This window comes from Cynara cardunculus (genome assembly GCF_001531365.2).
Source record: "Cynara cardunculus var. scolymus isolate 2C chromosome LG 5, CcrdV1, whole genome shotgun sequence".
Taxonomy (NCBI): Eukaryota; Viridiplantae; Streptophyta; class Magnoliopsida; order Asterales; family Asteraceae; genus Cynara; species Cynara cardunculus.
In genome coordinates this window covers 12,262,035-12,284,909 of record NC_037532.1, presented here as the reverse complement: position 1 = coordinate 12,284,909, position 22,875 = coordinate 12,262,035, and the positions used below count along the sequence as shown (strand labels likewise).

Genomic DNA, 22,875 nt, shown 5'->3' with positions numbered 1-22,875 from the left:
TGCATCTAGGGTGTACAAATTTTGTACAAAAGGATGATGGTCCTGTGAGTTGTACTTGACCTAGGTTACTTTTGTAACCGTAGTCAATGCATGCTTCCAGTTGTTTCATGTGCAACTGGGTATAATGGAATCCTTTTACATGATTATTTGTGCATTTTCAAATTCTTAAAAGCTTGGCTTTTAGTGAGTGTTTTTGTTGTGTTCAATTTAAAGAAAGACTGCAGGTTTTGATGTGAGGAGGAAGTTCAACTGCTCAAGCTTATTAATTGGAATGAATGATGTATATAACTTTGTGCATGTTTAAGTTAAGTATAATTGTTTGGCCTGCCAGCTTAAGCTTTGACGGGTTGGTGACTAACAATAAATTTTTCGTAGACCACAAAAAACACATCCACATAAATATATCATATTGACAGTGGCTTTTAGATATTAAATAATAAAGTAGTCACTAGCCGTGACGTTTTCATGTTAACAGTGACCTATAATTGCAAGTACAGTAATTATGATGAATATACGTATTGTTGCATCCTTGTTTTTAAACCACATAGCATCAGTTGGTTGCTTAAGAGTTATTTCTATGCTGTCCCATTATGTAGTAGACTTGTCATAAGTAGTTCTTGTATCTATTATGTGTTGATATGAGAAGTAAAGCTGGATTTATTGTTGAACCAGAATACCAAATCTTAAGGCTTTCTTAAGTGTTGTTTTATCTGCTTTGTTCTCATGTTCATCATTCTTCGCATGCTATAAACCTTGATTTACTGTTCATTCGAACTGTCAGAGCGACCAGATGACTTTTCTCTTCTCCTTTTCTTTTAAGTTTACAAGCTCAATGTGACTTTTGTTGTTCAAATGTTCATTTTTCTAATTAAAAACCGATGTGAATTTAAATCACTTTTCCCATTAATAGCTTTAATATCAGTGCTATATTATCCTTGTTTACATTGGCATTAGATTAACTTTCGTCTATTTCCAACTCTGGAATAATGATCTGAATGACAAAAAAAAGTCGAAGTGAGACTGTTGTTTTTGCAATGAAGGTGGTATAATCTATCATCGATAAAAAGTAATGTGACGCCTGTTGTAAATTGGTAGATGGGGGACACTGTTGTCTGTGAGGACTGTATCCATAGGTTATCAAGTACATTATCAGTAGGGATGGCAACATGGGGCAGATGGGTTCAAGAGAGAACTGAAACAAAATAGAGAACAACGGAACAGATCATGAGTCATGATCCTTCATTCAATTTAATCAATGGTAGATTTTGGATGTGGCATTTTGGTAATTAATTGGATAATTAAATGAAAATGTATGGATTAATTAAATAGATTCAATTGCATTTTCCTTTTCTTTTCTAAATTAAAATATATTTTACCTCACTTTTTAAGTTTAAACGATCTTGAATAAATTTATTTTTTTATGTAAACAAATTATATAGAATATTCTCTTCAATTGGATACCATATCGATATATTTTTTTAACCGGGTCTTTAAAATCTCAATCTGAGTATATTCACATGTGATGTGAATATACATTAAATGTGACTAAGGGTAATATACATTACATAAATAACCATGAGTCCATTCACATGTGAATATGCATTACATGTGACTATGAATATATTCACAAGTGACTATACACTACAAGTGGTGGTTGAACATGACTTGTTAATTTGAAGACTCAGATAAAAGAACCCGAAAAAAATATATCTATATGGGTGTTAAATTAAAAAGAATAAAATGTTCGTTTTTTGGTATAATTTGTTCAATTCAAAATTAATTTTAATTTAAATATTGTAGATTTAAAAATACGGAGGTAATCCATTTTAGTTTATAAAAAAAATATCTAATTGTAAATTAGGAAGGATGGTTCAAATTAACTCCATGCTTTCTTTAATTAAAAAATCATCTAATAGGAGCCATAAAATTGTGTTAGATGGATGGATTTGATATGTTTCCATGTTCTTAATTTTTTTGGGTTCTTTTGAACCCACTCTTGTGCGTATATTATGTGTGTGTATACAGATATAGATGTGTGTATGTATATTATGTGTGTGTAGATATATATGGGGGTCAGGTTTAGGGGAAAACGGGAAAAAAAATGAAAAACTGAGGAATACCCTGGTATCATTCATCTGGACAGTATGCACATGTGCATACAAGTAATTTGTAATTATTTTGTCTGGTATGCACATGTGCATAAAAACCAAAAAACAGCTTCAATTACTTGTATTCACATGTCCATACCGTACAGATGAACGGTAACTAGAGTGTTCCTCAAATTTTCATTTTTTTGGGGTTTTCCCCTGAATCTCCCTTGATGTGTGTACATTATATTGAATGCTATAATAGTTAAAAAATTCATAGTTTGTGCATTTAACTTGTATTTTTTTTAAGTTCAAATATATGCTAGAAATGCATTGAGGCAAAAATGGGCTTCATCTGATTATGAGCTGGATCATTGGTAGCATGGTAGATTCGGGTTCAGAGGGAAACAGGGCAGGGTTGTGCATATAGAGAAATGGATCCCATCCCATACCCTTGTCATATATATCACCTTTGTGTTGGATGCCCAACTTTCCAGACAGTGGGCAGTATTGTCTTCTCTCTAACCAGTAACATCCGAGCCAAAGGTTCATTAGCCCAGCAGTATCTTGGTTACCTGTGGAGCCGAACCTCCTAGGAGGTCGAGTGTGTGTGAGTTTTGCCTATATAAGTATTATACAATTCCAAAAAAAATCCAAGCCAAATAAAAAAGATCTTACTATTGTGGGATAACCATAGACGAGAGGTAAATTTTTTTTCTCTGAAAATGGAATATGGAGTAAAGTTTGTTGAATTGCTTAAACACAGAACCTAATACATCCAACCTTTACATCCTCATAAGATGGCCAAACGAAGATGGGATGATTGAAGACTCTCCACTTGTGTGTAATGGGTACAGAAAAGCCCAATCTCTCAGCTATTGTCATCACCATCATCATATGTCCTTCCCATTCAACTAGAAAGATATAATTGAAGTGGGTGGATGTAGTGTGGGAATAACATCGCTTTGCCATCAGACCTCCTATGTTTTACAGGCATGGTTAGTATAATTTGGATATCAAGTCCTTGCAGCTAAAATCAATAAAGGATCAAGACGGTTGCTGATTTAATAGCTTGGTAGACTATTCGACTTAAAAATGAAATAGATCTGGTTTTTAATGTTTTTTGTTTTAAAGATGATGTTGTATGCTTACTCTTATGTTGGCTGCACCAGTTATAGTTTAATCTCTTGCTTCTAATGCTATAAGGTTGTGTTTTTCATCTTGATGAACTTCTATCTGAGAGGGTATTGTCATTCTTTCTTACTATTTTCCTTGATTATGTTTATGTTATGTGGTGATTGCATATATCATCAACCATAACGGAGGCTATATCAAATTTGCTGGAATGTTACCTCCTATGCAGTAATGGAATTCCCTTGAAAGAATTATAATCGTTGTCAAAATATGTGTGCAGATTTTTACATAAGGAAGATATAACTGCTCAGAAAAGAACTATTTAATTAGTTAATGCCTAGAAATGTGATCTCTTTTTGTGTTTCTCTTTGCTTGGATCCCACTTAACTTTCTCTTGCTTCATTTTTTACATGTACTATCTTGGTATAAATTTTTGAGTAAATTCTATTTATGCTGGTGTTGCCTTTTAAATTGGAAGGTCATTATGCGATACCAAAATGGACCAAACCATTGATGCAAGTGCGTGTCTTCATTTGGAGACTTCAATAGTCCTACATTTGATGTGGTACAAATATTGTCATTGGCAGAAGACCCCCAGTCCCTTGTTCATTAATGTTTCTTCATAAATGTTGCGATCTTGCTTTTTCGATTAATTGCTGAGCGTTGAGGTTTCTGATGGTATGACTACAGGTGATGGAGATACTGGGGATGCCGTTTATCCTAAGCAATCTGATAAAAATCATGCTGACATCAATATTGCTATGCGTAGTCCAAGCAACAGCAATGAAGGCTCTCGTTTACCTCCTTCCAAAGCTGCCCGCCCCAAAGGTCATGATAGAAGTTCACAGCTTCCCAAGGCATATCCTCAGAATGTCATAGGCACAACAAAAATGGTTAACGATATCTCTTTGCAACATGTGGGCCCAACTGGGCATAGGGATTCCCAATCATATGTATTATCTAATACAAGGATGGAGGTGGCTAATAATCAGAGGTTTGAGGGGGGTCAACTTGTTCCACATAAGGCAAGTGGAGATTTTACTCTTGATGTGGAAGATTTGGACATTCCTTGGAGTGATCTGGTTCTAAAAGAGAGAATAGGAGCAGGTAACCCCTTTGATTTCGACAACACTTCAGACTGTAAATACAAGAGGAACTAAAGTCCTTGCCGGTTGTTTATAAGGAAACCTACTTAGACAAGTCATTATGTGTTTTCAGGTTCTTTTGGTATTGTTCATCGGGCTGATTGGAATGGCTCTGTAAGTAATATGCTCTTTCTTATTTTAATTATGTTGTTTGCCTATTGTGGTTTCTTGATTGCATGTGCAGTTTTGGTTATTTTTGTATTTTTTAGGGTTGAAGGATAAGAATTATATGCATTTTAATATCGATGCATAGTAGTGGGTGTAGTAGTGAGAAGTAAGCAAAGGTACCTATTGTTTACTTAAGAAAGTTTTGGCAACATGCCATATTATTTATAATAGATTTGATCTCATGTGGTGGGAACACATAAATCGCTAGAATGATCTTTTTCCCAACAACCAATACCTAAAGATTAAGAAACATTGATACAGATGGTGTTGAAAACTATCCCATCGGACTTCCATTGCCATATTTCAAGGAAATAAGTCAAAAGTTAAGACACCTAATAGCTGGAATGTCGATTCCCCAATAGTGAATCTATCAGAATTTTTGCTTAAGTGTGATACTAAATATCACGTGCATTGAGAAAACTAAGTGGGTCTTGAGGTCCACTAGGAAGAAAGGAATATAGTTTATGATATATAAATAGTGTGAGGGTGTGATAGAGACGATAACAGGAATATCAAACCGCAAACTGGAACAAAATGGATTAAGCCATTGGATTACTAGAAATCAGGGAATACAAAGATAAAATCAAAAGGGAGCCAAAGGTTGGACTGCACTCCTGCCCAAGCTGAATAAGCTGACCTCTCTAACAGAAAAGCTAAATTCTCACATGACCCCTTATTGCTAATGTAATTCATATTTATTGTATTCCTCCCCTCATAACAACTCCTATCATATTAGCCCTACACCTGTCCCCTTCCTCCTACGTTGATTAACTTTCCAAGGCCTTGAGTAGTCATCCAGTATTTGGCTTGGGCTAGTGGGCCGATCTCTATCATTGCTGCCGTCTTGAAGAGCAGGCTTGTCCTCAAGCCTGAAACTAGGGGACTGAGACTTAATGGTGTAGGCATCCTCCCAAGTTCCTTCTTTGATGCTACCATTTTCCCACGATCCTTCATGAATTTCCTGTAGTACCCTGTTATATCAAGAAATTCCCAGATAGCCTTGGTATTTTTAAGGATTGGCCAATCTTGAAGGCCGAGATCTTAGACAGGTTCATTGACCTTCCATGGCTATCAATGACGTATCCCAGGTATTCAATTGATTGGCGACCGCAAGTAGTTTTCTTCTGATCACGTGTCTTTACAAGGATCACGGGGCTGGAATAAGCACTTAGGCAAACTCGGATAATCCCCGATTAGAAACCACGTCGCTGAAGGTTCTTAATCATGTTATGCCGAGAATCATATCCAAGGACCCTAAATCGTAGACCAAGGCATCTATGATACAAGTAAAGGCCCCCAATTGTGTTGAGAACCCCTGGCATCAGAGATGCGAACTCAAGGTACCGTCGGTAAAACAGATTGAAAGAGGGCTTGTTTGTTGAATTTCCAATCCTAAAGCCAGGACCAACTGTTTTTAGATGAAGTTATGTGTTGCCCCACTACCAACCAAAATTAGAGAAGGTACGCCCCGTAATTCCTTGACTAGTTTAAGTGTTTTCAAGGATGGAGAAAGGTCTGATGCAAATCCATAGAACTCAAGGGCATTACATTCCCCATCTAAGACCGGATCATCATTTCCTTTTTCCTCAATACAACGAATTTCACCATCCTCGCCTAACTCCTCACCACCGGCCAATGAAATCACCGGGAGTTGTGTGCATTTATGTTGAGGATAATATCTTTGCCCACAAGTTAAACACAACCCTCTTTTCCGTCGATCCTCCCATTCCTGCTTAGTAAGATGTCGAATTCCCGAATCCCGATTGACATGCAAATTGGTTTTGGTCGTATCACAAGGTTTGGATTGGGCCTGGCCTGTAGGGGTATTGGGTCGATTAGGCTGGAAGTGGGCCGAATTAATGGAGTTGGGCCATTCTAAGTTGGATCAAATCTCGCTGGTTGTACTTCCAATAGTAATTCTGGGTAAGACCATTTGGTTTATGGTTGACTGTCGACTTACCCTTTCTAACACCCCTTACTCCACATTTGCATTTAACATATATTTCATATAAAAGAAATATAGATTACACCATATAGGTCCCACTGGTACAAGGATTCTCTATGTACATAATTTACATATGAAAAATTCCAAAAGAATATCCCTGCACTATCACATGTATAGCAACATGTATCTTCAAAATATACAGGCATCGGGCTGATTCATAAAGTAGATAACACAAGGAAAATAATTATATTTTCCCCTTCCCCTTATTATCCCGAGATCCCGCAGTTCCTGCAATGCACATTTTCAAAATACAAAAATGAGGGTTAGACTGGAAGGTCTAGTGAGGAAGTCCCTTCTTTGCAAATGCAGGGTGAAGATCACCAAAACCTGATAAAACATCTTTTATATAGAGATAAATGTATTTTAGCAAAAACATGCAAATATGTTTTTTAACCAAAATATAAAGTCAACAGATTTCTACAGCACATATCACAAATGTAACATCTTGGAACTCTGAATCTCTTAACAAATTTGCAATAAAACTCTTCTGGCTCAACGGGCCAGAGCTCCTTTGCCCTTGATTACTAGAGCCTCTGGTTCTACTGACCAGAGCCTCTGCACTCAACAATTCGACACTCAACCAGAGACCTTCCTGGACCCACGGAGTCTCTGGTCCAAAAAGGACCTATCTAAATTTTGAAAGACAAATAAGCTATAACCAGAGCTCCTCTGGTTCTTTGTTTCATTTATAAATATTTTTGAAGCAAAGATTTAATTTTAAAAGACAATGCACTGATACAACGTTTAGACACAGAGCTCGGGTACAGAGCTTAGACAAAAATACGAAGTAACTATTTTCAAGATACAGAGCTTCTGTATAATACATACAGAGCTTCTGGTTCATAAAATTCCCAAAACATTTTAAAGTCTTTCCATATGATCAGAGGTCCTCTGGTCCTTCTAAAAGACCAACCAGAGCCTCTCTGCACCATTCTCACATTTGTTCAAACTTGATAGAAATCATTTAGAAATCATAGGCAATTGATGCCTCTGGTTATAAATCGTTTTCCCCTTATGAATAACATCAAAGTTATTATTTCTAAAGAGAACAATACCTTCAAATCATCAAGTCACAAAGAAATGTTGATTTAGAATTATTGTATCTGATAGTGATAAACAAGAGTTATAATATTAACTACACCAGCAATTGCCACCCTTATATCCATAGGTACACTTCTCCTTGATATGCCATCCTTATTTCTTCTTCAAAACAGGGTTCCTTACCAGAACAGACTTATGTCACCACGTCTGGAAGTACCCAAAACCTAGTTCCAAGCCAGAACAAACATATATCACCACGTCTGGGGGAACTATTTCTTAAAACAAAGTTTCATACCAGAACAGACTTACGTCACCACGTCTGGAAGAAACATTTCAAAATAGAGTTTCGAACTCACCACATCTAGAAGAAACATTTCCCAAAACATAGTTTCAAACCAGAACAGACTTATGTTACCACGTCTAGAAGAAACATTTAATATCTTTTTCCAATTTATTAAAAGATATAAAATACCCTTTTCACAATACAACAGATTAAGCAGATATTGTGAAATCCCATCATTACATAAATCAAAGTTTAATTAAATCTCATTCACCAATCAATTTATGTACGGACAACTCTGTCCGGACAAGCTTATCTGGACAACCTTAGCCGGACACCCCTAACCGGGCAGCATATAAAATACTCTTTGGACTAGGGGTGAGCAGCGGAACCGGGTACCCGGCTATGGAACCGGAACTGCCTTGGAACTGCCGGTTTTGGAACCGAAACCGATATGAGTGGTTCCGGTTCCGGTTCCTAAAATACGGAACCGATTGAGAATGGTTCCGGTTCCGGTTCTCAATTTTTTGGAACCGTTACCCGCCGGGGACCCGGTATTTTTAAATAAAAAATTATTATTATTTTTTAATACCAAATTTATATTAGGTTTACATCTTGAAAGCACGCCGTCATCTTCATTCTTCATCTAAATTCTTCATATAGAATGATTCGTATTTTTTTAAATTGTGTGTTCACTTGGATTCATAATATGTAATCATTAAACTTTGAAAATTTACCATTATAATATGTAATCGTTAAACTTTGAACATTTTCTATTAGTCTATTATGGTTTGTAATCGTTAAACAATATTTGTAACCATTATTATATATAATTTGTATTCTTGCTTATTTATTTAGTGTTTTGGCAACGTTTTATTTTTTATTTCTAAATAACAAAATTTTAATATTTTAGGAAGCGGGTACCCGGAACCGGAACCGGAACCGGTTCCCGGCGGTTCTGGTTCCGGTTCCAAAAATTTAAGAACCGCTCTAACCGGTTCCGGTTCCGGTTCCAATATCTCAAGAACCGCCGGTTCCGGTTCCGGTTCCGGTTCCTATTAAAAAGGGCGGGTACCCGCCTATGCTCACCCCTACTTTGGACTATGAACAACTATCCGGACGTCACTCAAGCAGATACACTCTTATCGGACAACAAGTGTCCGGATACAACTCTCATCCGGTCAACACGGTGTCCGGACACACCCTTATCGGACGACATTGTCCGGACACACCCTTATCGGACAAGTGTCCGGGCATACTCTAATCCGGACAACTTTGTGTCCGGTGAAGAGACCATATCGGTCAATGGAGTTCAATAAGAACATATACAACATTTTCAAAACATAGATCATCATTTCAAAGATATAAAACCAGTAATCAAAGCCGGATTCAAAAGCTATTTTTAAACAAGACTCACCTTATGCAAACTCAGGAATTTGAAGATGAAAATAGCAAATACGAATCAGTCTTGATCCCAAGTTCAGTTTCCAATTTTGGCAAGCAATACACAATATGCTTTACTCTCTTGATTTCCTTCCAAAAATGGCAAAAGAAACTTTTTTTCCAAAAATTCCTTATTTACACCTTTAAAAAGAAAGGCGGTCATAGGAAGAATTAAAAAAAAATTCTTTTCCTGTACTTACCCCAATACCCATGCATAGAATATGCATGGACACTCATGCACACTGACAATGTCATATGTGTGCACATATATAAAACGACATACATATCAATGCATACATACATAATCATATTTCCCATGCATGAAAAATATACACACTCACATATTTATCTCACGTAAACATGTCCGTACATGATTAATTATAGCAATTAATCACACATTCATGAAATCATATAATCAGGTAATCACATAACAATTACCTCTGGTGATAACCAAGACCTAGTTATCACACCCTTGGTGTTGGACTCATCTCCGTGAATGGACGTGGCTGTTGGAACGTGACGCTCGAGATCTATCTCTTGATCGCATGTAACAGGATGAAGTGCTCGAACCCAATTTTTTATATCGATTTGAAGGCCACGAAGAAACATCCCGATTTATGCTCTTCGGACTGGTCTGGGATGAGGGCTGATAGAGCTTCAAAATTTTCTATGTATTCATTGATATCTCTTTCTTGATACAAAGATCCTAATGCCTCGTGTGCGTTGTGGAATTTAGTTCCACCGGATGGGACCATTAATTTCTCCCGAAATTGCTCCCAGGGTGTTTGATTAGTAAATTGGTGAACTAATTGAGGGCTGAACCATCCATACACATCTGGGTAAGTTTAAGTTTCTGAGAAGAGGGAGTAAGATGAACCTGGAAGTAGAGCTCAGCTTTGGTGATCCATCCCCTGGGATCGACACCTTCAAACAAGGGAAGCTTCACTTTGGGCATATAAAACAGAGGTGTTTCAAAATGATTGTTTCTGATGAGATATTACAGTCCCTAACTGGAGATTTTTGCACCCGAGATGTAGCTATCATTTCCTTGAGATTCCTTGAACCCAGATGCATCTCCTTCATCACCAATAATCGGCCGTTTGCCCTGGTATTTCTGGAAATCTGTTGCCAGTTTCTCAATGGATTTAGGTAATTCATTAACGATCTCCTTGATGGAGTTGATCAATGTGGATAGGTCCTTCACTTGACTGAAAAGTAATCCTATCTTCTCTTCCTGTGCATCCACCCTTGATTGCAATTGGGTACTCACCTGATCTGGAGTCACCATCTTCGATTTTCTGGTAATGGATCCAAATTGATAGAGACGATAACGAGAATATCAAACCACAAACTAGAACAAAAAGAATTAAGCCATTGGATTACTAGAAATCAGGTACAAAGATAAAATCAAAAGGGAGCCAAAGGTTGGACTGTCCTGCTCAAGCTGAATAAACCGACCTCTCTAACAGAAAAGCTAAATTCTCACAAGATCCCTTATTGCTAATGGCATTCATATTTATGGTATTCCTCCCCTCATAACAACTCCTCTCATATTAGCCCTACTCCTGGCCCCTTCCTCCTACATTGATTAACTTTCCAAGGCCTTGGGTGGTCATCCAGTATTGGGCTTGGGCTAGTGGGTTGATGTCTATCAGGGTGTGCAAGTGAGATAAAAAAAAAAGAAGGAAATTCCTAGAAGATGGTGTTCATTAACGAGAAGCGGTTATGTCTTAAGCTTATCTGTGTCTAGTAGTATTTAGAAATTATTCATTTAGGTATTTGGCGTTCATGTGTTATTGATACTATCGGCATTTTGGCGTACTTGTGATTTTTGTGGATGGTTATTCTCAGGCATCTCGGCTTTTTCTTTTATAATCTTGGGTGTAATTGTTTTCTTTGGTTGTCAAACTTCATTGCCTATGTTGAGAATCATTTTGGGCTTTCTGTTAATAACCCTGCACAGCCATAATAGGAAGGAATAATTTTACATGATCTCACCCATCTATGGATATGATAGCATGCTACATGATTGTTCTTGTGTGTACATACTCAGCAAAATGACATTGCAGAACTGAAGAACTACATTTTATTTGGTGTTGCTCGCCTATGTTCTTCGTAATATTGCATATGGGTTTTGGGGGATGCCCTCTTCTTAGCATGCTGCCTCATAAATTTCATACCTTCTATGATCTTGAAAGGAAAAATACTTCCAGATTTCTCTTCCACATAACCCTTTTTTTCATTTGAAGCTAGGGTTTTCTTAATGCATCTGCAAATTTCAAATTTATGTCATGAAATTACTCAATTTGATGAGCCATTATGTTTCTAATTTTTTTTGTTTCTATTCTTGGTCACAAGGTTACAAACTTACAATGCTATAATTCTCTCTTAAGAATATTTTGTTTTAGTGGGTATAGCTTTCTGAAGTCCAGGATAGTTCTCACTTTCCTCTTGTGATACCTAGTCGATCGGTCATGAGGATTTTTGAATATCCTAGAGTCTTGGTCGAAAATCGTTGTATGGTGTCCACCCTCTTTGGCTAATGATAGTTCCTTAATTTTCTGGTCTAGGTATATCAACAAAGGAAGAAACTCATGATACGATTGATGCTCGAATGCTTGTTTGAGACTCAGACAAGAACATCCCTCGATTTCCCATCCACATGTATGCGTCCTACTACTTTACCCACACCTGCTCCTCACTCGTATTCTCATTGCCTGTTATAAAGAAAAATGTGCCTATAGACAAGCCTATTGATTGACTTGATTACTTTATTTCTCACCGTTCATCCTCACGTCTCATAGCCTATGTACCTCTCTTTATGCACAAATACTTCACAATATCTTTGCATCGACTTTAAATCTTGCTTGGACATGAGTAACGTGTGTGGGAATGTCTTTTAGTAGGATTATCATAATTTGGATCTGCTTGACGTTCTTATTCGAAGACTATTGGTTGTCAATGGTTGAAAACTCGATTGGTAGCTAAGGGATACTCAGGCTTATTGAGAGGATTTGACGAGTCATCATTTAGCAAAGATGATTTTGTCTACTTGTCATTGCTTAGGCAACAATCTACCATTTGCGACCTTAGTTCAATATCAAAAAGGTATTTGTAGTGCAATTCTTGCTCTGAAGAGTTTGTGGCTGTGGAGGCATGTAAAGTCTGCAAGCTAAAGAGACCTCTTTATGTCCTTAAGCATGCTTCGTGATTCTGCTTCTTTCATCATTCACAGATTTGGAGAGTTGGGATGATGATAGGCATGTATGATTATTGTAGGGTTGTAATTGGTGGTTTCTTATGAGAAGCAACACCTCAATATAAAGAGTACTTAATGGGCCGACTGCCAAATAAGACCAAAACCAAAACCAAAACCAAAACCAAAGCCAAAACAATATAACGACTTGTAGACCTAATTAGAACTAATGGAAGACTTGTGGAGTACAAAGAGAATACAAACACTTCTCAAGCTGGAACAAAGTTATCAATTAATGTAGGCTGCTTAGCTTGAAACTGCCTTCCAATGAAGTGCCTTTGTTTCTCAATTCCTCATCCTGTGTGGGAAATAACACATCGACATTGATAACTAGGATGGTGTGGGAATTTGTAGCGTTATTCAGGATAATCAATAGCTGTAAATACCATAGATTAGAATCCCACAATTAAAGGGATTTGAGTTGGAACAGGATTCGGTAATTAAGTTATATTCTGTGATTAGTTTCTGATTTTGTGTTGTAATTTCTGAATATACTGCTCATTAGATGATCAATAGTGTCGGTGCTACTGACTGATGTACCTGTGAAGTTGGAGAAGCTGTATGACATCGACTCTATTTAAAGAATACATCTCTTGCAACCCACAGGAAGTGATATCTGGAATATAGTGACTGAGTAACAATAACAAAGGTCTGGAGATATCAGGAGTCATCTGAAATGTGAGACAAGTTCGTTTGAGAACTTAAACACCCTTCTCACACCTGGAATAAGGACTTAGAAATAGAATATGCATGAGATAGGGAGGATTTGGCTGAAAATGATGACTGAAGGTGTTGCCACTTCCTCTTCATAATCCGTAGTTCTAGGCAGTGTACATGATTTGGAGTTCTTTGGTATCCTAGAGATACGGTGTTCAGGATTTGGGTTCCTTGTCATTCTAGAGTACCACAAGAATGCCATTATATCATGAAGCTTCTGTTCATGGGATTACAAAGGTTTTTGGTAAAAATGCTTCTTTATCCAAGCTTTGAAGACCCATTTGCAGTAGGGTTCAATTAGCTGAGCAAGTATTGATAACAATTGAAGTAAACATCAGTATCATGTATGGTTGCAGAGTAACAATAAATTCAGATGGAACAAGAAATAAATTAAAAGAACACATGTAAGCTGGCCAGAAATTAATGTCTGGAACTGATCACTGAATTGCGGCCACATAACTGTGTATTTTGTTTGGAACAGCAGCATCAGGCCAACAGGAAAACAGGAGATCTGAGATGGTATTGGATTTTTCTTCAAGTTAGGGATGTATGTGTAGCAATCATCTCTTGGCTTGAGATGGTAGGTGAAGGTTTGGTAACTAGGTCAGCTGACGGCTAGGTCAGCTGCCTCAACTGAGGCTCTAGACAACAACTGCTCTTAGTCACCGCTGAGTATTGTGATGTGGGGTTAGGTTTTCTTGAGGTTAGTGGCACATCCTTTGTACCACTGATACCATACTAAAATTAGGATTTCTAATTGTTGGCTTATTGTGAGAGACAAGCCTTCAGTATATGGACTTGGATTTGCACTTGGTTATAAATAGAAAAATGGTGACACATAACTTAGATTTAATTTAGATTGGGCATCACGGTGGAAATGTTATTCATGTTCTTGACTACTTTGGGTTAGAGGCTACATTGTTTCCTTTAGACACATTGTTGAAAGGTTGATCGTTGATGCTTATTTAGATCAATGCTTTAGTAGTAGTTGCATCTTATGAGTTACCTGGATGACTGAATCTACCAAATGGCATAAACTTATGCCATTAAGCAGCTGATATACTACAAATTGTATTCATGATGTGAGTCTATGAATTTTTAGAATACGATCTTATAAATTCTGCTAATGGCATAAAGCTGGTTGCTTCGTAGTTTAAGGCTTGTAAGTTGTGCTCCTAATGATATTAAGTAGCAATTCGTATTCCTGATTAGAAAGTTCATATCATGATGCTAGAACCCAAAATGATTTTTTGAGTCTAGTTATTTGATTATGTCCCCAATGTCAGCACTATTTAGCTATGTGGGTATTGTGTTGACATCTTCTACTTATTAAATTTTCACCAGCAATAGCAAGTCGTGACACATATTTGTATCTAATCTGCTTGATCGTTATTCTGTATATTGGTTTGAAGTTCTTGGTACTGCAATCCAAGTAACATTCTTTTCACATAAAAGCTTACAAATCTAACTACTTCCAGGATGTTGCCGTAAAAATTCTTTTAGAACAAGATTTTCATCCGGAGAGGTTGACAGAATTCTTACAGGAGGTAAGTCCCAGCATTAGTTCTTGTATTTTATATGCAGGATTGAAGAACCAACACTTACTTTGATTTATCTATCCTGGTATGCATTATATCTTTAGTAACTGTTACTTTGTTCATCCACTCTTTTCCGTTAGGTTGCAATAATGAGACGCCTGCGGCATCCAAATATTGTTCTTTTTATGGGTGCTGTCACTCAGCCACCGAACCTGTCAATTGTCACAGAATATTTGTCAAGGTATGGTGCCTCTACAGTTGAAATTCCAACTAGCTGAGCACAACCTTATCTTAGCATTTATTATGTTAATTATGTGTATGCTGGGCTAATTTTCTAATATATATTTTGAACTGCAGAGGTAGTTTGTATAGACTGTTGCACAAATCTGGTGCGAAAGAGGCCTTGGATGAGCGGCGACGACTGAGTATGGCTTATGATGTGGTATCTACCTGAAACCTTTTTATAGCAGGTGTTCTCAAACCTGTTACTTCTCTCTCTTTTTTTCATAAGCACAATGCAATCGATCTTGAAAGCAAAAAAATAAGTTTCTTAATCAATTAGAGTTTACATAGTATTGCTGTCATGCCTGTGATGTCAACAGATCTCCCTCTTTCGATGCATGTACAAACATTACAGTTTTTTTTGTCTCCTCTCCTGATCTTTTGAATTTTGGTGTCGCCAAAGTAAAATCTAAGTCGCCTTATATCAGCAATCCTCTCTGTGTGTGTTTTTATTGTTAATATATTAATACTCATGGCTTCTTTTTTCATGTAGGCAAAAGGAATGAATTACCTCCACAGACGCAATCCTCCTATTGTTCACAGGGATTTGAAATCTCCAAATCTTTTAGTAGACAGGAAATACACAGTGAAGGTAAAACAGAGAATTGTTAAGCACGAAGCAGGTTTCTTTTCCTTAGTTTGTATTTTTGTGTGCTATAGTGTTCTGAGATAATGTTGTATTATTTTTACTTATTTATTGTTCACTTGTATCTTTTGAAGAGGGATTGTTCTGAATCCATTGCATATACATTCATTATATGCTAAATCAGTTCTGCAAACCATTCGTATGTCATTACAATTATTAAGAAAGAGTAGGCTGCTATATATATTTTCTAAGCCTTCTCTTATCAGCTCACTCTATCCAAACACCCCTTGGATGTGAATCACAGCCAGAAAGTGTCCAAGGAATACCATACCTGTACTTCTGACCAGATTATCCGCTTATGCACCAAGATAAAAGACTAATCTAATTAAAATATTTTCCCACCAGAGACTAGCAGAACTAGAGAAGGATAAGAAAACACCGGATAATAACCTGGCAAAGCCCTCATACCCCTTCCATCTTGTGTAGGTCATGCTTTGTTAGGCTATCATATATAGGTAAAACAACAGCGGAAAGATGTCAATCATGATGGAGTGCGTACCCTTTGAGATCTAGCATATCTTTCTATCCAGAAGAATTCGACCATCAGAGTAAAAGATTTTTTTGGGGAGGTGATTGTGTTGGCTATAAACAGAAAACCTGAGGAGAGTAATTGGGGTTTTTTCACTTCATGAACAAAAGAAGAGTAGTGCTTGTAGTTTATAATGAACACCATCAGTTTTTTTAGATCAATTGTAATCCCTCCACTATGAATGAGAAATTTACGTCATAAGCATAGACTCAAAGAAGAGTGACATTTAGGTTTATAAGAGAAAGTGAAGTAAAAAGGAAATTAAGTTAATTGATGGTCAATTTGGCTACTGGTGTTTGGATGATGGGTTCTTCTTAAGTCATCATGGATATATGTCTTTGAAGGTGGTACTTATCTGTAATAAGAGGTGAAGTGGTTGATAGTCGGAAATTCCTAGCAATACGAATGGATGGTTGACGCATCTGAAATGATAGTTTTGTTACTCATGTACTTGAAAACATGCTTCAACTACTAAAACAAAAATTAGGAGGATAATTGTTGTTCAAGCCAAGTTTTAAGATGGTAACCCTATGAGATGTGGGAGAAACAAGCCCAACTGGAAATTGCTATGGAATTGCAGGTGAAGGTTTGGAGGATGTTGATGTTGTGCACTTGGTTTGCCTAGTGGGCCAACAGAGCAATGAGAAATAGAGGAAAACTACAAGCATACTACTTACAAGAGAGGAAAAAAATCTTAAGTTGTTTGAAGCTACTGCTAAGGTACTGCCCCTCATCTATAAAGGATAGGTATTGGCGCCTTTGATTAAAGAATGTTCTCCGCCTTTTTTCCTCCTCCTACCGGGATAGGTAATTGTTGGAATGTGAGTGACTCATGGGCATCAAAATCAGTCAGCAACAGCAATCTTTAACTTAGCACAACATGATATTCTCATTGTTGCTGAAGTCTGTCACTCGGTGGATCTAGGGGAGGCTCTTATGTTCGGCGAAGTGTCACTATATGCATAGATTGTGACTTTGAGTGTATTGGGCAAGCATGTCAGCATGCATGACTTACTGCTGGCTTTAAACCACAGAAATGGAAGCAAGTAGAACGGTTGAACTGGAAATCAAGGGAAGTAGATAGTTTGGATACCTGTAGGAAGTGATGAAATAAATATCATGGTTGATTAAAATAAATATAGGTGACAGTATAGACCAGCTTCATGGACCTTCAATATAGGACAGAAGTTATTATTTAATGATGATCAGGTTTCAGATTCTGGTACATGAAACAAGACTGTGAGACGGCTTGCTTCTATCTGCCAAGCCTTGTAAGACAATTTCTTTTGAATGGTTCGAAAGCTTGGTTTAAGTAATAGGGGTAAAGCTGGCAGTTGCAATTTCTGCCAAACTGTTCCTAATTTGGCCCTCTTAGACAGGGGAATGTATAAGCTACAGTTGTTAATGGTCAATCTTATCAGGTAATACTGAGTGGAGGCTGGGTCTTTTTGACCGCATAGGTTGTTGATCTAGCATTCTTTCAAGAATCTCTTCCTGGTGGCAATTGATTTTGTTTATAGATGAAATATGTGCACAAGTTAAAAGATGGCATTTCTTTGTTGTTGCTCGTATTACAATGGTTTGCAATGTGGTATTGCTGATAATAGCTTAGATGCAGAGAGTTCACTTAGATGTTCCCTTATGGCCTGAACTTGACCTTTCCATCTGTAAGATGTTGAGCACCAAGGGACCTGCACTCAATTATGACATGGCTTGGCAAGATGAAAGCATGTCTATTAGGGGTGGACACGGCTTGGGTTGGCCGGTTTGTGCCGTTTTAACAACCCAACGCTATTACGGTGGCTCAGGAATTTATTGATCCGACCCAACCCTTTAAAAAATACAACCCAACCCAACCCAACCCTTGCAGGTTGGGCTGGGTTGGCAGGTTAATGTTGTACATAAACACTTACAGTTAACATGAAAAAGAAACAAGGGTAAGCAATTACTTGTCTATGTGGTTGTGGCTGTTTCTGGTCATGCATTTTCACATCTCCAAATGTTCTCCTAGAGGCAACCCCCCAACAAAAAAGAAAAACACACACACACACACAAAAACAAATCCCCAGAAGGAACCAATGAAGTATGCAAAGAAATTGCAGACATGCAAAATTCATTTACACCACTCATGTTTCCTCCTATGATTAATCTATATAATTTATGCATCAAGCTCACGGACTTCTATGTTAGATGCAGTAGTGTCCTCAATTAACTTGTTTGACTTTTTCAGGTCTGTGATTTTGGCCTTTCAAGGTTAAAAGCAAACACGTTTCTTTCATCCAAGACTGCAGCAGGAACAGTGAGTTCCCTTTTATTCGATTCTATCTTATTCAAGTGAATTTAGCCTACTATGATTTTTCTGTAAGCTGTTTGGTTGTCTTTTCTATTAAAATAGCCGGAGTGGATGGCACCAGAAGTTCTTCGTGATGAACCTTCGAACGAGAAATCAGATGTGTACAGCTTTGGGGTGATTTTGTGGGAGCTTGCCACTTTGCAGCAACCTTGGGGTAATCTAAATCCAGCACAGGTTTGTACCACAAGATTCTACTTATCTTATCTATACTATATTATATAAGCATTTGACAAAAACTCTTAAAACCATTTTTTATGCATGAAGTATTGTTTATTGATGCACATTACTTAAAATCTATGATTACAAGTAAATTGTGCATAAGTACAACTTATTAAAGCTTCATATTTGAATTCGTGTAACTAACTGCAGATGAACATAATCAAATATTGGATAAACATCTAATTTTAAATATAAAATATAATTAGGATAATTATTGAGTTCTAACAGAATACTTTAATTATTCTCTTTATAAAAAAATATATTATTAAACCTAAATTAAATTTCTTTGTTACTAAACCTAAATTAAATTATAATTAAAAAATTGAATTAAGGAAATTACACCAAAACACAAGAACTTTTAAAAAGGTTAATTTGATACTGATATCGGTATTTTTTTTTCAAAATTATATAATATTTTCAAATTTATATTTTATTCAAAAATAAAAACATTATCGTTTTCTAAAAACCACATAAAACCGTATTATATCGACATAAAAAAAAATAAAACGAAATACTGAAATCAAGATGTATCTCGATGCATTGCACGAGTACCCTTCTAGTCTATACTAAATTATAAAGCATTTAGGATTTTGTTCTTGAAAATTCTTAATTTTTTAAGGGTACAACTTATAAAACATTGTATAAATTATTAATGTATACAAAATATTTCAACTTTTAAATATTCTTATTATGTTCTTCTTAAATGTTAAGAACAGAGTTTTTGGAAGCCTCTACTACCCTCTCCAAATATAAGGTCAATCAACCAAATAAACAACAAAGTATTTGAGATTTTTGGAAACCTCGTCTCATAATTGATCCATTCCAAAAAACAAAAATCATAAAAAATAAATTTAAAACGATTCAGTTTTCGGATAGAATGAAGTTTTACATTCTGCTGTATCGCATGAGTTCACTTCTAGTATTGTTGAAACTTAGAGCTCTTCACTTCCTTATTCTTGTTATAGTTGATCTATTTCGAGTATGTGGCTACTTGGCAGGCTAAAGACTTCACGAAATGGCTTTGAATAAATAATGTCTTGAAACTACACGTTTTTAAAGCAAATCTGGGTGAACCTCATTCCAAGGATGTATAGCTTTCCATTCTTTGCTATTCAGCTTTTATCTATATAGAAAATGAAGTTGATCTTCAATTGAGTTCACCAGTACTCAAATCATCCAACTCTTGTATTGTGCAAGTAAAATAACATGAAAAATTTATAATTTGCAAGGAAGATTCAAGTTTATGTAAAGAATAGCAAAGGAAACTTACTACTAACAACCATGCTATAAAATATATAGTGATGGCGGCCTCAAAGTGACAAAAGAGCAGCTTACAAGTTGAACCTCATACCAGATGCTCCTTCCATCCCAAAACAAGTACCCACGATATAAATGGCACATAATTTTAGACATGCATAGTAACTTCACTTTAGTGAACTTTACCCTTAATTAATTTGTCAATCTTATCAGCTCTTAAATATTTGTGCATTCATAATAGCAAAGTAGACTTGGAAATTTAGTTTCTATTTTTGAAACTAGACATGCATTTTGGGACAAACATAAATAGCAATGTGGACACTTATTTTGGGACGTAGAGAGTAGCATTTTGGTTGAATTTTTGAAACAAAATGAATGAACAAGTGGAAAACAATCAAAGGTAATCTTGATCCAAAACAACAAATATATGATAGAAATGTTAAGACATCCGTCCAATGAGGACAGTAACCAAACTAACCCGGTATATCTCACTCAGTCAGAGGTGGGGCCTGAAATTACATTTATTAATGCATGTGTTTATTATACATCTATTTTTAGGTTGTGGCAGCTGTAGGCTTTAAATGCAAGAGGCTTGAGATTCCTCGAGACGTCAACCCTCAAGTATCAGCATTGATTGAAGCCTGCTGGGCCAAGTAAGTTCAAAGATTCAAATGTCTTGTGTTTACCGACTTGATTTTAGTCAAATATTAATCAATCAAAATTTGATTCTGCAGTGAGCCATGGAAGAGGCCTTCCTTTTCAGCCATCATGGACACTTTGAGACCATTAACGAAACCTGCTACCCCACAAACAAGTCAAACAGACGTTCTGTTACTTACATGAAGGTGCCCATTGGAGATTTTCACAACTCATACTTGTGGAATCCTTCACAACGTAATTCTCTGGTGAGTGAATGTGGTCATTACTGTCAAACTGATATTCAACATTTGCCGGTTTGCTGTAAAATAGACGGCAAAAGTACAATCGGAAGAAAAAAGGACCATAACATTGGGGATGGAAAAAGCTCACACCTTGAGAATCACACGAGGGCTACGTTTATTGCCATGCTAACATGACCATGTAACCATATGTCCATCCAGTCGTCAAATCAAATCTGTTAGGTATTGGATTGAGTAACCAAGACCTTGTTTCGCCATAATAAGCTTATTTTTGAGCTTATTAAAAAACGGGGTAAATAAACATAAGAGCATCTCCAATGGGAAAAGCTTTTTAATAGCTTTTTCCTGTTTCCTCGAGTCATTTAGCATTGGATTGGAAGGCTTTTTTGCAAAAGCTCTTTTCAAAGTCTACAAAGCTTTTAAGCATCTCCTCTCTCTCTCCATTAAAAAGTCATTGGGAAGCTTCTTGGTATTGGAGTGTAGTTGATAAAATGACTTCTGGTAGAGGTAGCATTTGCCATTCAAGATTGCTCCAAACTAGTTTTTTGGAAAACTACTTCAAATAGCTTTTCAATAAGTTTTTGTGAATACTTTTACTTTTTTCCCAATTTTTGTCCCTTGTGTTAGAATCAAGTAATTTTTCAACATGTTATTGGTTATTTTACATTATCATCTAGCTTATTAGATACTCCCTCCTTCGCAAAATAAATCCCCACAATGAAAAAAGATGTACAGTTTTAGGAATGTGTAATTATTACACATTTTAACCAACAGAACCACAATTTTGCTCTTAATTATAGGAGAGAATTTTCTGTCCCATAATTAAGGGTAGAATGGGGAAGTAGACAATTACTTTCAAAGTGGAAACTTATTTTGGAACAAAGTAAAACAGTAATGTAGATACTTATTTGGGTTGGAGGGAGTAGTTTTGTTTTTTGTTTACTTTTATTTATCAAACGTGACTAGTTCTTGGCTAACGGCTATTACTTATTAGCCAACAACTAGTTTTTAAGTTAACATGACCAGCATATCAGCCGTTGATTTGCCTAACATAGCCTAAACCTCGTGCTTTTGGGGTTGATGATCTTGTTTCTTCAATTATCGTGTATCGAAATTCAGATTCGTGTTTTACTTGCAGGTTAATTGCTGTACATATGTTTCCGGTTTGCCAATTAAGTGTACCGGAATTTTATTTTGATTGCAACGCAAGAAAGACGGTGGAAGAAGAAAACCCCAATCCTTTTGTTTCAAGGTATAATTTTGTATTGTTTGTTGTAATGAAATAATCACATCACAGCTTATATATATGTAGGAGGAATCAACTTTTTAGGCATTACCATTACGTACATGCCCCTTTCGGTATTACAGAAATTCTTTCAACTACAAAACACCACCGCAACGCAACCCGTTTGAGTCGGAAAAAAAACAAGTATCGAAAGGTTACTTTTAAAGTTGTGGGTCATCTTTTAGACCCAAAAAGGAGTATAGTTTTACACAATGAACATGATGAGATGCGTTTTGAATGCTACTCGTACCAAATGGTTGCTCAAGCACTTCCAAGTCCATTGTAGATTTTTTGTAGCTGCAGTCTTCTCCAGGTCTCATTGGTGAGCGTTAACTGACACCAAAAATTTATTAATTGATTTTAATGATACATTGATATTAGTCCCCCTATCCTTTTAAGTCTAAGTCAAAGTCAACTAATTTTTTTTTTCAAAAAATTATGTCTTGTAAATTTATTTTTATAATAAGTTTTTGCCAACTAATTATTTCTAAATTAATTCAAATAACTATAAAATTATTTTTAATTTTTATAATTGTATTGCTAACGTTTTAATTAACTAATAATTTATATATGTATTTTTTTAATTAAATA

General features: G+C 36.3%; 1 protein-coding gene across 2 annotated transcripts in view; it reads left to right on the top strand.

Annotated features, from left to right (window-relative positions):
- The window catches only part of LOC112512425 (serine/threonine-protein kinase CTR1-like), a 34,325-nt gene extending 11,774 nt beyond the window's left edge, over positions 1-22,551 (top strand). The window contains exons 6-16 of one of the 2 annotated variants that reach the window (XM_025118377.1): positions 3,912-4,328; positions 4,440-4,480; positions 14,755-14,823; positions 14,955-15,055; positions 15,172-15,256; positions 15,590-15,688; positions 18,502-18,570; positions 18,667-18,798; positions 20,659-20,753; positions 20,835-21,005; positions 22,138-22,551. In XM_025118377.1, coding sequence (XP_024974145.1) covers positions 3,912-4,328; positions 4,440-4,480; positions 14,755-14,823; positions 14,955-15,055; positions 15,172-15,256; positions 15,590-15,688; positions 18,502-18,570; positions 18,667-18,798; positions 20,659-20,753; positions 20,835-20,943 — 1,217 coding nt within the window. In that variant the 3' untranslated portion in view covers positions 20,944-21,005; positions 22,138-22,551. Of the gene's footprint in view, positions 1-3,911; positions 4,329-4,439; positions 4,481-14,754; positions 14,824-14,954; positions 15,056-15,171; positions 15,285-15,589; positions 15,689-18,501; positions 18,571-18,666; positions 18,799-20,658; positions 20,754-20,834; positions 21,006-22,137 lie in introns of those variants that run through there. The other variant, XM_025118378.1, reaches the window with a different exon arrangement.
- Positions 22,552-22,875: the final 324 nt, after the last annotated feature.